This window comes from Etheostoma spectabile, chromosome 10 (assembly GCF_008692095.1).
Source record: "Etheostoma spectabile isolate EspeVRDwgs_2016 chromosome 10, UIUC_Espe_1.0, whole genome shotgun sequence".
Classification (NCBI taxonomy): domain Eukaryota; kingdom Metazoa; phylum Chordata; class Actinopteri; order Perciformes; family Percidae; genus Etheostoma; species Etheostoma spectabile.
This window is the reverse complement of record NC_045742.1, coordinates 13084045-13098595: the sequence shown is the minus strand read 5'-3', so window position 1 is coordinate 13098595 and position 14551 is coordinate 13084045. Positions and strand designations below refer to the sequence as shown.

At 40.1% G+C, this 14551-nt stretch overlaps 3 protein-coding genes across 10 annotated transcripts in view; 2 read left to right on the top strand and 1 right to left on the bottom strand.

Moving 5' to 3' along the window:
* tm9sf5 (transmembrane 9 superfamily protein member 5) overlaps positions 1–6003 on the bottom strand; it is an 11063-nt gene extending 5060 nt beyond the window's left edge. For 2 of the 3 annotated variants that reach the window (XM_032528372.1, XM_032528371.1), the window contains exons 1-14: positions 5682–6003; positions 5248–5315; positions 5045–5138; positions 4567–4694; positions 4286–4415; positions 3200–3327; positions 2935–3049; positions 2723–2802; positions 2509–2614; positions 1973–2023; positions 1401–1533; positions 644–763; positions 468–525; positions 154–313 (exon numbers count right to left, since the gene is read on the bottom strand). In XM_032528372.1, coding sequence (XP_032384263.1) covers positions 154–313; positions 468–525; positions 644–763; positions 1401–1533; positions 1973–2023; positions 2509–2614; positions 2723–2802; positions 2935–3049; positions 3200–3327; positions 4286–4415; positions 4567–4694; positions 5045–5138; positions 5248–5315; positions 5682–5825 — 1515 coding nt within the window. In that variant the 5' untranslated portion in view covers positions 5826–6003. The remainder of the gene's footprint in view (positions 1–153; positions 314–467; positions 526–643; positions 764–1400; positions 1534–1972; positions 2024–2508; positions 2615–2722; positions 2803–2934; positions 3050–3199; positions 3328–4285; positions 4416–4566; positions 4695–5044; positions 5139–5247; positions 5316–5681) is intronic. The other variant, XM_032528373.1, reaches the window with a different exon arrangement.
* An 868-nt stretch (positions 6004–6871) lies between these two features.
* Positions 6872–13756, top strand: rbmx (RNA binding motif protein X-linked). Of its 3 annotated transcripts, XR_004333904.1 has the most exons (10): positions 6874–7194; positions 7315–7440; positions 8029–8135; positions 8216–8381; positions 8524–8667; positions 9687–9801; positions 10205–10333; positions 10419–10510; positions 13439–13527; positions 13682–13756. XR_004333904.1 is itself a non-coding variant. In XM_032528365.1 (9 exons), the coding sequence occupies exons 2-9, from the start codon at positions 7332–7334 to the stop codon at positions 12194–12196; spliced, it is 1152 nt and encodes a 383-aa protein (XP_032384256.1). In that variant the 5' UTR covers positions 6872–7194; positions 7315–7331; the 3' UTR covers positions 12197–12511. The 3 variants fall into 3 exon arrangements, 2 of the variants coding, with proteins under 2 accessions (XP_032384256.1, XP_032384255.1); XM_032528365.1 differs by lacking the exons at positions 13439–13527; positions 13682–13756 and adding an exon at positions 11880–12511 and having other exon boundaries at positions 6872–7194; positions 8551–8667; XM_032528364.1 differs by lacking the exons at positions 13439–13527; positions 13682–13756 and adding an exon at positions 11880–12511 and having other exon boundaries at positions 6873–7194.
* A 725-nt stretch (positions 13757–14481) lies between these two features.
* arhgef6 (Rac/Cdc42 guanine nucleotide exchange factor (GEF) 6) overlaps positions 14482–14551 on the top strand; it is a 21697-nt gene continuing 21627 nt past the window's right edge. For 2 of the 4 annotated variants that reach the window (XM_032528359.1, XM_032528356.1), the window contains exon 1: positions 14545–14551. This exon is cut by the window's right edge and continues 288 nt beyond it. The gene's annotated coding sequence lies outside the window, so the exon portion shown is untranslated. The other 2 variants (XM_032528360.1, XM_032528358.1) reach the window with 2 other exon arrangements.

Sequence of the window (14551 nt, the reverse complement as noted above, 5' to 3'; positions counted from 1 at the left end):
ACACACACACGCACGCACACGCACGCACACACACGCCCACACACGCCCACACACGCCCACACACGCCCACACACGCCCACACACACGCACGCGCACACGCACACACACACCCACACACACACACCCACACGCCCACACGGAGGCCCAACTCACAGGTTTCTTGAATCCAAAGTAGGCACCAACAAAGGTGAGGGGCACAGAGATTCCAAACCACAGAGCCAAAATGGCCACCAGGGTTCCAAAGGGGATTGCTGCTGAGGAACCCTCCACCCAAAGGATCAGGTTCATCAGGAAGAAGTCTGCAAACACAATACTAGGGGAAGAAAGTTGGATGACAGACAATGATAATACTTGTGAGAGTGTGCAAGACAAATTAAGAGCATATACAGCGTAACATCTTGCTCTAGCAGAAATAGAGTACAAAAATGAGACAAATGAACGAAAATTTGCTTAGCAAGTGGACTTACCCTGGGCACAAGAGTGCTGTCAGCAAAACGTTTGTCTTCCACTTCTCACCTCCGAAAGCTGAGAGCAGAAATAGAGAAGGATGAGGATATCATGATGAAAAAGATCACACTGACTGGAAAAATAAATAAAAATATTTTCTTTAAATTTTGCTGCTAAGTTTTCCCTGGACTCCTACTTTTGTAAAGGCGTGCAGACACATAGCCAGCAGGCGTGCCCAGCAGAACCCAGAGGACCACAGCACATGTCATGAGAGCCCCTCTGTTGGCCGGTGACAAGAAACCCAGACAGGCCAGGACTACAGAGGACAGACAGTCATTAGTGCACTCATTCAGACATAGCAGCACCATTGCAAATTAAAGATTGAAAAATCATTACAATGATATTCCAATCCGCTCTTCACTGAACACCAACTGTAAAACCTAAAACTGGCTTGACAATGTAGATGCCTTGAATGGGCCTTTAACCTTGCTCTAAACTTCTTTGGTGGAAGGATTTTGACCCGAATTGTTCTGCCTCTCTCGCTGTAAGGATGTCAGTTACTGCGATGGCAAAATAAAACTATGCTAAGAGAATTAAATAAGGTATGTTTTGGGGAGATAATGAAAGTAAAAACTCAGCTGGTTATCTTAAGTTCCACATAATGTCTTGTATTTAAATTCAGTTTTCCCATGTACTCCAATTTATTTATTTTAACTAAACTGACTGAATACAACAACGAGGCGGCCTTTAAGTGTAATACTGACTGCAATAATTTGTAAATTACTGTTAACAAGTGTGTGTGCAAAAAAACATCTGACACTGGTAGCACTTAATTACTCAATGTGGTGAACACAAAGGCAGAGGGAACGTAAAGAAAACCAAAGAAAACTAATTCAGTGTGTGTAACTATCACCAATATTGCATGTTACAGCCCAATGTAAAATAGTCCTTACAGAGAGTAATGAAGGTCATGATGAAGATCTGGGTGCCCTGTCCGAGAAACACAGACAGCAACATGCCCTTCCTGGGAGGGCGGAAAACATCCCCATGCACCTGCTTCCACCCCGACTCCTCCTGTGCGTCCTCCTTGGGAGGGAGGCAGAAAGCAATACAGCAACAGTCACAATCAAGTACTTAACATGTGCAAATAATAAAGCTTAAAAGGTTAACCCACCACCAAGCAGTGAACACTACCTCACCTTTTAGCAAAGAAAAGTAAGGTGTGACAGAGAAAACTGGGTTAACCAAAAGCCATAAAATGCAGTGTGAAAAACTCCTTATGCCTAATTTATCAGTAGGTGTGCACTTCTGCAAGCCCTGCCAACCATCTCTGTGGCAAAGTTTAAATTAGCCTTTAGTCAATGCATTAGTCTAGACCCCCTTTCCTGAAAGTGGCACAAAAATATTCACACCACATTTTACATCCTGTCCTAATGCACTAGTTAAGTTTGCTACAATCACACACCCAAACACCTGATTTAATTACCACAAAAGGTTCTCTTCAAACAGCTATCAATAAGCTTACGTAGGGTATAGAGGATTTTTCCTTGGTCGATGGAAGCATTATCAAGTCTGCCTGTGAAATGTGACAAAATATTTATAATTCTGCGTACTGTGCACCCAGTGCGCTGGGTGGTATTTCACATGGCACAATTAAAGCATTACCCACATACCTGTGACAAAGATGACATTGTTTTACTGCCAGGTGAAAACCTTTACCTCTGATTTTTGTCAGTGAAATGTTTCAGCTAAAATCTAATAATTATGCACTGTGGGTTAAAAAAAACAAGGATGCTCTTCAAAGCCGTAAGCTTGAATATATGAGGTTTCACTGGAATGGTATCATCTACTTTGAATAGCTCATTTGCATGGTGGCAACATGTTGCCCTGCAGTATACAAATAAGAGAAAATCTAATGAGATTGAAATTGTCCCCTTAAAAAAGTATGTTATTGGTTTATTTCTAAGCACAGCATCTTCAAGAAATCTTCACTTGAATGCTGCTGCTTCATATTCACATCAGGATCAGCTCCAAATGAGAGAGTTTGACCATGCTTTTTACCTGGTCCACCTGGTTGTATCTGGCAATGTCCTTGTGCAAGGTTCTCAGCATGATCATGGCAACCATGCCAGACAAGAAGAGGACAATGACCAAGGAGTTCATGATGCTGGACAAACACACAAGACATACCAGAGCATCAACTAACAAGCATCGAGACACGGCGAGTTTTAGGGAGAGTGTTTCGTGGTTAACAATGTGAAAATGATCTTCATACCTAAACCACTGGATGTTGGTGTGAGGCATGGAGACCAGGATGTAGTCCCACCTAGAGGCCCACTTGATAGAATTGTTTTCCTGTAAAAAAAGACGTCAAATTAACATCACACAAAATATCCTTTTCCTCATTTTCATAGTCCGATAGAAAGTGTTGTTAGTTGCACACAACAAATTATAATATAAAATTGGTCATATATTTTGGATACCTACCTCAAAAGTGACAGAGTAGGTGTAAATTATCGACAAATCCTCATTAAACTCCCCAGGGACCTCCATCGGGGTGCCTCCTTCACAACTTGGTTTTTTTTCATCTGCCTGTTTGATACTGTTGTGCGCAAAATACATAAAATCCTTCATGTTAGATTACTGATAAATCTACTGTTGTTTTGAATGGCGAGTTGTAATTCAGTTGGTAGATTAGCCTTAAATCAAAAATACGTTGACTTCCTATCAATCTACTACCAATCACAATTACCTCTTTGGCTCCAGAGTAGCAGCAACCAGCCGAGCCCCTCTCCACCCTTCTGATGCTCCACTGTGGTAAGTGATCTTGATGTCCACATGGTTGAAGACGTAAAATGTGTTCTTCTTGTTGAACTCCGACTGGAATTTGTTTTTTATCAATATCAATAATTAAATTTCAGGTACTCAGATTCAAACGGTACAATTTTTAAACAAATGTTGTTGACAGTTTTCTATACTGTAAATGTTTTATTCAAATAATTGTATAACCTGACTTCCGACTTCACCTCTATCCTGCGTATGGTAATTGTACTATTGCGTGTCTGTGTGGCTTGGACCCATCAATTCCAATAATGTCTTATTTTTGGTTACATTAGTGACCATGCTTCAATAATTATATGAAAGACTCTTACATAGCGTATCTGTAAGTATTATAAAATACTGTTTGAGACTTTAAATGTAAATTTATTATAAATTAAAGACTACTTTTGTATTCTTACACAATAATCGAATATACTTTATAAATACTCACTAAAATAAGATAATTTATATACCAGATTCTCTGGACTATAAGTTGCTTTTTTTTTTTTTAAATAGTTTGGCTAGTACTGCAACATATACATCAAAATATACAGTATATAATTTAATGTTTTTAAATGTTAATTCATAATGAAAACATTTCCGTCTATAAACGCGAGAGGGCGCTCTAGGCTTGTGACAACTATGTGCTGCTCTTAAAGACAACAGATAAAGACTGAACACAAACAGCAGCAGAAAGAAAGTTTGATGGCCACAGCTGGAGGAACAAGTCCTCAGATGGCTGCTTTAACACCGTGCTGCCGGGAGAGGTGTATTATGTCTCCACGCCCTGGTAGTTGTTCTGTGAGTTATAGTGTAGTTGAAAAACTTGCCTATTCAGATTAAATGTCTGTTCTTGGTCTTGGATTTTGTGAAATACATTTTTAAATAAATGCAATTTATAGTCCAGTGCAACTTATATATAATTTTTTCCTCTTCATGACGCATTTTTTGACTGATGAGACTTATACTCCAGAGGGAAAAGTGGATTACATGTTCAAAAACCCAAATAAAAACTCACATTGATAACACAAGCATCTTTAGCTCGGCCATCTGAGGTAACGAGGCAGCCAATGGGGAAGCCAGGGTTGCAGTACTTCTGACCATCTTCCACATCATAGCACCATGTCACCGGCATGTTGTCAATGATCCTGAAAAAGTAATTGGCTTATCACAATAAACTTCTTGATAAATATCGGTGCTTGTGTTTGTTTGCTCAACTGCTCTTATCCATTTCTCAACAAAAAAAACCTAACTACAAACAACATACAAGTAAATAATGGCAGTATCAAGTGTACAAACCAGTGGTGCTGGTAGTTCAGCTGCATTCCCATCTTAAGAAAATCCAGTTTAGTTGCATCCTCCCGATTGCCTTTCTTATAGGTCTTTGTGCATACCGCTTGGCATTTAACATCTTGTTTGAAGCTGACCTGTAAAATAAAATAAAAAAAAGGCAAATAAGCGTAATGTTGCAATAATAGAATAAAAGGTAGTTGGGCAAGGCCACACGCCCATTTATTTCCTCCTCATGAGCTACAGACAGATATGGCACGTCTTAAGGAAATTGTGGGACTGGCTCTAGTGGCTGTAATTCTGCACCAAGGCTGAATTTCAAGAAAGAGACTTCAGATACAGTATTATGGGACCACCAAGGCCTATATAAAAGCAACCAAAAAGCAGCATGTCATGGGACCTTTAAACAAACTTATGTGAAATCTATCAAAAGCAACCCCATAAATGCCATTGCCACGCAGGCTTAGATTTTCTGGTTTAAACCCACCTTGTATGGTGAAGACTCAATTCGTTCGCCAAACAGCACCTGTCCAAGATTCTCAGACGGCCTGCTTTCCTTGGCATCCTTGCAAAAGTCAAACCTTTAACACATACAGATGGTCACATATAATGAGACTGTGATATTGAGCTGGAAAACATTTATCTAGAGATTACATAAATAGCATCAAGGTGAAACGAAACGCCACTTACACATCATACTCATAAGGTAGGACTGACTCTACAGAGTCCAAGCGATTGACGAACAGCTGAATCACAGTCTGTTGAGAAGCAAAACCAGTTAGTTTTATAGTCTATATCATGAAGGTGGTCAGTCAAGATAGGTATGACTTTTCGCTCATGGTTCATTATTTGAATCAGAGTTGATGTGCTAACAGTATCATAGGTATGCTGGATTACACTTCAGTTAATTTATATGCTCCCATGGCCTGCAAAATCAATTAGCAATGCATTAGAATAGTATGCCAGTGCTACGTTTCCAAGGGATAGCCGGGGCCTAAGGAGAAGGTTGGCTAGCTAGCAAGATTAAGGAAAATAAAAAAATTGAAATGAAGATGCCAACTCCATCTACTTAAGCAAATCCACTACACTACATAATAATTTTGAGACTCATAAATTCAACATACCTGGCAATCTTCACCGCCTTCGCTTTCTTCACAAAAACTCACTGGGGCTAAACCCGGAAGATAAAATGCCGAGCACGAATTGAAATACGAGACTAGCGAATAAACCAGCAACGTTACAAAACCAAAATGTATCCGCCTCTTCATTTTATTGCGGACACTGTTCTCCTAAGAGTTTATATACTTAGCTACGTGAAAGGAGAGTTTTCCTTCTTCTGAGTCAAGAAATGTTTGCTAGTTGTACACTGTTAGCTAGCTACGTTTTTCTACTCGGGACGCAGTAGCTTAGCTGACCTGTCCGACTTGCTCACCGTGCTCAACCAGCATCAGTGACGTTCCGCTCCGTAAAGCTATAAACCAGAAGAATTGCACCGGAAGTTTAAGATTTTATTTTCAAAATAAAGCCGTACAATAAGTAATCTGTTTAGTATGTAGGGTTTATACATTTTTAGCTGCTGTTGATACACACATTGCCGTTTTTGAACGATATGTTTTGTATAACGATGATTATAAAAGACTAAATTTTTAATCTTAGCAACACCTACATCAACAATTGTTTTAAGTTGAAAGGAAAAGACTCGGACGTCGGTTCTGACCGACTTGACACCGTGGAAGTGCTTATCGAATCCTCCATGAACATCCTTGTTTTCTTTTTACGAACAATAACGTTTCTGTGCATCACAATGCAACGCGTCATGCAAGAATATTTACATAGTTTTATTAACCCATCCAAACTAGACATAACCCCAAGACCAATAGAGTCAGTACACGACACAATCACCTCGAGTCCTTCTTGTACCCATTTAACAATTGTTATATATCTATGGTTGTAGGCCTACGTACATGATTTAATCTCTTCACTGCAGTTGATCTATAAATTAACTCCTTTGCTTGTGATACAGTGATATTATGTTTCTTTTTAAATACCTAGAAAAACCGGAAACGATTTATCCACCCTGCCAGTATCTGTCTACTCTTGTAGAAAGTATTGAGTACATGTACATGAGTACAATTGGGATGCACTTTTAGGTTACTTTACTTATTACACACTATTTCTCTAGAAATATCACCCGTTGCTTTCTCAACGCTGTTACAAAAAGTTCCCCTTATTTGCGTTTTTTTTTAATGTAGCTAGGTGGCAGCCTTGCTTTTTGGGGCGTGTGGTCTGCCGGAAACAGAAAAGAAGAATAAGAAGGAAGAGGAAAGAGAAGAAGAAGAAGGGAGAGAAAAACCGTTGCGCACCCATCGCTACTAGCTTTAGCTTATACAAAGCCACGTTACAGTACAGTCTGGTAGCACAGTTGACTGCGTGCTTGTACACGTACTACGAACCACAAAACAGTATTGCCTTTTTTATGTTTTTAAGTAGAGTGTTAACATTTGTAGCGCGAGTCCCCCGTTAGTCGCTCGAATACTTGCTAACTACCGTTAGCTAAGTAACTAGCTAGCTAAAACAGCTGGCACGTTTATCGCCATTTTGCGCATTCAACCGCCCAAGACTTTCACCAGAAGCAAGGTAACGATAATCACCATAGCCATGTCTGTAGCTATACCCAGGGCAAATACAATGTTGCATGCCTGTGTTTGCAAATGTACAATGTTCTAAGGACTATGCACCTCCCTTCTTTTGTTGCAGGTGGTGGATTTTGTAGCATGGCAGAGGCAGACCGACCAGGAAAGCTCTTCATCGGTGGACTGAACACCGAGACAACCGAGAAGGCCCTGGAGCAGTACTTCAGCAAATATGGCAGGATTGTTGAAGGTGTGAGCTGAACTACTTTTGGCTATTTTATTCACAAACACTAGTAAACGTGTTTAACGTTAATGCAGTGCTGTTTCAGTTATCTGTTAAAAATTAGCAGCTTTTGCTGATTCGCATTTTTAACGTTACCAGATGTGTGTGCCTTTAACTTTACCTGACTGTACGTTAATTAGAAACACATTAACTGTCTGCTTTTTAACAATATTTTCTTTTGGGGGGGGGGGGTTATGCTCATTTTCGAATTGGTTGTTTCGAATCTGGGAATTTGGTATTCATTTTTAATAATCAAAGACAAGCCATTTTATTTTTTTTACTTTATGTTTGTCCCCATTTTGTTTCCTTAACATGAAGCTTGTTCTGAGCTAAGGACTTTTCTATTAAGTTCAGTTTCGACCCAAATTAGTTAAAACCGTAAACATTAACTGTTATTTACAGTTAGTAAAATGGGGGTAGTAATAAAAGCATGCTTTTGCCAACCTTAAACTGTTGCAAGATCATTGTTGTGCCTCTGTCAGAGAAGAATGTAATCAGCTTTATCACTGTCACTAAGAGCAAGCTCTCTTTTCCCTCTGTGATTTTACATTTCAGTTCTTCTGATGAAAGACCGTGAAACAAACAAATCAAGAGGCTTCGCTTTTGTTACTTTTGAAAGTCCGGCTGATGCAAAGGATGCAGCACGCGAGATGAATGGAAAGGTAAGTACAATCTTTAATCAGCCATAATCTTTAAGAATGTGCTTAAAGTTGTGATTGCAATCATATTTCTTCTACCACAGTCTCTTGATGGTAAGCCCATCAAAGTGGAGCAAGCAACAAAGCCTCAGTTTGAGAGTGCTGGCAGGCGAGGGCCTCCACCTATGCACTCCCGCAGTCGGGGTCCACCCAGGGGCCCCCGTGGTTCCAGGGGAGGCCCTGGTGGTATGAGAGGCCCTTCATCCAGAGGTAAATTCTTAATTTATTTGATCAGTTGAGTTTGTACAATAATACAATGTGTGTTATAGTAAATATTCTCATTGAATGTAGTTTTTGAAGTCCTCATTTGGAGTTTAGTGTGTTAATATTTGCATTTCTTGTCTGTGAAAAGACTACTATGATAATTCAGGGAATGTAGAACCCTTCTTTAAAGGGATGTCATCCAGAGGTCCCCCTCCCATGAAGAGAGGACCCCCAGTTCGTAATGGCGGTCCCCCACCCAAGAGGTCTGCCCCATCTGGTCCCATGAGCAGAGGTAAGAGTTCTGGCTGTGTAGACTTAATCATATTTTATAACCTTCAATATTCACCTATCATCTAGCTCTCCTGCAAGCAGCCAGTGTAGTCAAGTCTCGAGTCACCAAAGAAGAGTCTGAGTCGAGTCCGACCCTAGTCACCATTACCGGTGTTCAAGTCTGATTCAAGTTATCAAGGTTGAGTCTGTTATATTTCAAGATATTTTTCTACTCTGGCACCAAGAGCTGATATTATAAAAGAGGGTCTACATTAAACAGGCTTATAAAACAGAAGTGGCTAAAGCTAACGTTAGCCAATGGAAAGCATTTTACTTGTATTTCTGGGTGCAGCCATAATAGTTGTCTGTTTAAGTTTGAAGTTGTCCCAGTCTTTTCCTCAATTGTGCGATTTTTACACACACACACCATTTAGCGCTGCTCTTTCCAGCTTTGGATGTAAAATATGTGTAGGCAAACTCTACGATCCGGGGCGCATCTCTCTGCATTTTTACATGTAAATATGAGTCTCTTTCCAACCATGTAGTTACAGGAACGTATTTGTAAGGACAGTCCACTTCTAAACAGATAGCTACTCTCCGTCCTTTTGTTATTCTAACCCAGCCATCTAACCACCGCAGAAGGGAAAATAACCTGCTCGCAAATCATGCACTAAAAGAATGAGAATGCAGCGTCAGCGAGTGACGTCTGAGTGTGTTGTCAAGCAAAGAGAGCGACCGGTAGTGCTGTCTGACTGAGAAGTGACTGTGAGGTGGAAAAGGTTCAGGGCCAAAACAGGAAAAAGTGTAACATCTTATATCAAATTTTTATAACCTATTAAGTCAGAAACTTCATCCAAGTTTGAGTCTGGTTATATACATCCTCGAGTCCAAGTCAAGTCACGAGTCCAGAGAATAGACTCAGAGTGTTGAGTCCGGGACTCAATTACTCATCACTGCCTGCAAGTACCGATATGGGCTGCATGCATCTCAGGGTTATTTAGTGACTTATGAGCCAGTTTGTCATTAATTTTTGTGTTGCAGCCCCCATGTCAAGGGACAGGGATCCCTATGGTCCACCCCCTCCTCGCAGAGACTCCATGTCCAGGAGGGATGATTATCCATCACCAAGAGATGACCATTACAACTCCAAAGATAGGTGGGACACTTCATATATAGTTACATTATACATTTGTGTGGCAAGTTTTCCAGATTTTGTTGAGCTGAAATAAAAGTATTTGGAATATTTACTTCTGACACCTCGACAGCGTTCTGTTATACACTAACTTTGTAACTTAAATGAAAATGAGAGTTGTAAAAAAAAATTGGAATCTGGATTAAAAGATGATGTGATCCAGATTACTTAATTTTTGCTTCTTAAATGTCAATCTGTTACCCTTACTTTTTTGGAAACATGGGCAGTCTGAGCTATCCTGTCTCTGAGATGATAAAACTCCATTAATACTTTTCAAGTTACTTTACTGTAATAAATAAAACTTATAGATATTTGGCACAAACTATATAGTTTTCAACAAAACATGAAGTTGTGCTATGTTTCACAGCTATTCCAGTCGGGACTATAATTCCAGAGATTCAAGGGACTATGGACCTCCTCAAAGAGATTATTCATACAGAGAATACTCCAATTCCAGTTCCAGAGATGACTATGGCTCAATGTCAAGAGGATGCAGGTATGAGTATGGGTTCATACAAAAGGTTAAAGATTGATATCAGATCTCACCTGGTCTTTTGAATAACAATGTTCTTATTATGCAGTGACCGTGATGGTTATGGGGGAGGCCGGGAACCCAGAAGCTATATGGACCGTTCAAGTGGTGGCTCCTACAGAGATTCATATGATGGTTACGGTAAGATATGACTCCATGAGTGTAATGACGGCCAATAACCACTGTGGCACAAGAAGAGCTGCACAAATCATATCATTGACTACCGCAATCTCCAATCACAAGACACTGCCGTTTTCCCCTCCCCAGAGGAAACAGTATTTCAGGCAGCCTTCTTTCTTTCCCTTTGCTGCACCCTGACCTGCAATCCAAGTTGTATATTTCACTGCTTTTAGAAATGTGACCATTGGCATCTCAACTGAAAAACAAATTTATATTTCAAAGCTGTGTCTACAAATCGGTGCATGTTACCGCTGCATTTTGCAGCGTTTTCTGCAATATTATGCAGAAATAGAGTATTTAATGTGCCCCAGAGAGATTGCAACCATAAGGAACCCCAAAAAGGCCTTGGAAACATCCGTTGACCACTCAGTATGTGTTGCCTAGAAAGCACTCCCTCAAGGAGTAACGTTCAAAAAACCATCAAGACAACTCTGAAAACCTCGTCCTTACCTGCAGTTCTAACACTCGGAGCTCTAAAAGGAAAAATGGCTTCTCAAATCAATGGCATGCTGAAATGGGTAACACTGCCCATTTATCCCTGTGCTTGGATATGTTACTGCCCATTTATCTGTTAAACTTAAGATCGATGACAGAGGAGACACCAGTGTTGGAGAAGTGCTGACTACGATAAAAGTACAGCTGAGAGGGAAGTTTGTCACACAATCGTAGCCTTAATGCAAACGTTTTTTATTTTTTATTTACACACGTTTCAACATGACACTCTTCAAGGTATTGAAGGACAAAACCGCTAAGCAAACATTACATAGGGGGTTGGACATGTATGTGCTTTATCATGGGGAGGAGTCTCCTCGATTACATTTACAAATTGTAGGAGGCTACCTGATTCATATACCATTTAAAGAATCACATTAGAAAAGCAGTTAAGTCAAAAGCTAAGGTTGTACAGTATATTTAAAAAATAAAAAAAAAACTCCCATGTAAACCTTAAAATGGCTCAAAACATTAGAAAGGCACAAAATGAATCAGGTTGCATGCTGCTCCTACAATATGTAAATGTAATGAGGACGCTCCTGCATGAACGAGCATGGCTGTATCCAATCCCTTCTTTAATCTGTTTTGTCCCTTAACACCCTGAAGAAGACTCATGTCAAATGTTGGTAAAGTATTACATTTTTTGCATCATGTCTAAAAGCGTGCCACTATCTTCCCTCGCACCTAAACTTTAAGATCGATAATATGATGGGACATTCAAATTTGTCCATTAAATTAATCTGTCAGGATGACTTCTATTGGCGAAAATGAGCACTTCACAGTGCAAGAAAATGTATAAATTGAACCTTGCCAATTACCTGACCCATTGACCCTGCAGGTAACTCTCGCAGCGCCCCACCTTCACGGGGTCCCCCACCAGCCTATGGTGGGAGCAGTGGAAGCAGTCGTTATGATGACTATGGCAGCAGTTCCCGGGATGGCTATGGCAGTCGTGACAGTTACCCCAGCAGTCGGAGTGACCCATATCCACCTAGCCGTGGTGAGCGAATGGGCAGGCAGGAGAGGGGCCCAGCTCCCCCTGTTGAGAGAGGCTACCCTCCTCGTGATTCGTACAGCAGCTCAAGTCGTGGAGGGCCACGTGGGGGTCGTGGTGGCAATCGACCCGATAGAGGGATGGCTCGCAGCAGATACTGAACTGGACTTGGAAGTCACATTAAAGCAAACATTAGTCACGTGCACAGTTAACAAGTATTTTGGAAGAAATCTGACAAGACAAACTAGCCATGTCTAAATCTGTGGAATATGAAGCTTAGCTTTGAAATGTATTTTGACTTTACCAGTTTTTTTATGTGTAAAAGTTTTTTTTGTTTTTTTTAGTATTTCTCCTGCTCATGTAACAGTACAGTTACCAAGTGAGTGTTAGTTTTTGTACATTCAGTGCTGTTGGAATCTGCAATGCCCTATCCGTCTAGCTTTCCTACTCTAATAAAGCTTTTAATTGTACCTTCACTACTGCTCATCGATTTTCAAAACAAGACCAGACCGTAACATAAATGTTAATTTGCAACATAATCTCTTTTACAACAATCTCTGCAAAGCATAGGTGAGTCTTTGCTCATGCTTTATAAATAGTCGAGTGACTGGAGTTCCTTCCTAACACAAATATGCCATCAACTGGACGCTGCTGTTTTCAAGGGTTAGGCCAATGTTACTGTCAAAATGTTCCAATGTAGTTTCCTTGGAAATGGATCATCACCCTAGAGCCATTTGATGGCATGCAACGACAAAACCAAAGACAACAACAACCAAATGCAACTCGACTGGTAGTCAACAGCTGGTAAGCAAAGCAAACCTCATTGTTTCTCATCTGTAAATGAGTTTCTCATTGTCCTGTATTCCAATCTCACCTCAAAGGGTGATACTCAAGACAACTTTTGCCTCAGAGGACAAAAGAGAAAAAAGGAGGCCAACTGAATGTCTTTTCATTGTAGTCCGTTTCCATCCGCTTACATTGTCAAAAATGCAGCAACATCCCAAGAAGTTTCGTCCCTTTTTCAGCAATGAAAGTTTAACCATCATATTGCCAACTGAACCCTGAAAATGACCCGTTTTGCCTAACCAATCTCAGTAAAATGATTGGAAACAGTACATTTTTTAAGTAAAGATGTCTTTAGTATTTGTAAGGGCTATTTCTTGGGGGAAATTAAAAGCCATTTTTAAATTAAGAGCCATTCCCAGTACCGAAACCTTTTCTACAAGCATGCCAATCCAAACAATGGAGACCTCTGGAAGAACACCATCGTCCAAACTGCCAAACTGGAAACAATCGCGCAAGCCAATTTGAAGTTGGACCAAAAAAACTATAAAATTTTCAGATGTTTTATAAATACATAATTGAGAGAAGGGCAACATGTTAATTTTGTGTTCTCATTGCAGGATGAACATTAAAGGCAACTGCTCTTGCAACTTAGCTGAATTGTGTCCTCAAGTTGTTGGACCAATGAAACCACAATGCACCAGTGCGGGTATGTCCACCAGACTAATAGTAGCACACATTCAATTAGTTCAAAATAATGCATGTATTAATTTTAAGATGTTGCAAGTGATTGAGTGTATTTATTATGCTGTAAAATAAAACTGTTATGTAATCAGTAGTTTGTAATGTTTACTGTCTTTCAGACGCTGGCACAGGCCTCTGTTGAGAGTGCTGGTTGAATCTTCAAGTGGAAATGCGAGTTGAATGTGGGAGTCATCCCAAAAGGATCAATAAAGAGAAGGCTAAGTCTAAAATGACTACAAGCTGAGGATTTGCTCAATTTAAAGTGTTTTCAATAAATTGTTTAAATGAACCTTTGTTGTTTACTCAGTTTTGTCTTGTCATGAAAGAATGCAATTAGCACAATTATTCCTGAATTGGTCACTATAGTTTCTTTTCAAATGGGGCTTTGGGGCTTGTGGTACTTTTAACTGTTTTTATTTAGTTATTTTACCTCCATTTTGATTTAAGCCACTCTAATGGTAATAAACAAGTATTTAACATCAGCTTTTACCTTATTGAATTGTTTTATATATTGAGGCAATCATGTTTCCTCCTGCAAATATCACAATTCCATATACATGGCAGTAGTCACACAGCTTGTTTTGCTGTCAGAAAACTTGAACGTGACTAAATTTGCTTCTTGATCAAAACGTTTAAAGATGTTAAGATGCGATGGGGTTCAACGCTATAGCGTTACAACGAATGTTGGCAGACTATTTACATGCCAGGCCCACTGATTATATCCAGAGTTTCCCACAGGATGTAGAACAGTTTTCTCTTGAGAAATATGCTGATGCATGTCAGGTATCGGTTCCCTGACGGTGTTGCTTGATCACTGCGGCATTTTAACTTGTAACTTAATTTCTTTGAGAAAGTGCCCTCTGACAGCATGTGGCCCTTTGCAGAGGAAAACTACTCCTGTCTATTGTTGAGGTGCTTATTTGCCAGTAGGGGTGATCATCGGATTTGCGTGTAGAAACAGCGTCGTCCTTCCCCCACCGCCTATTTTT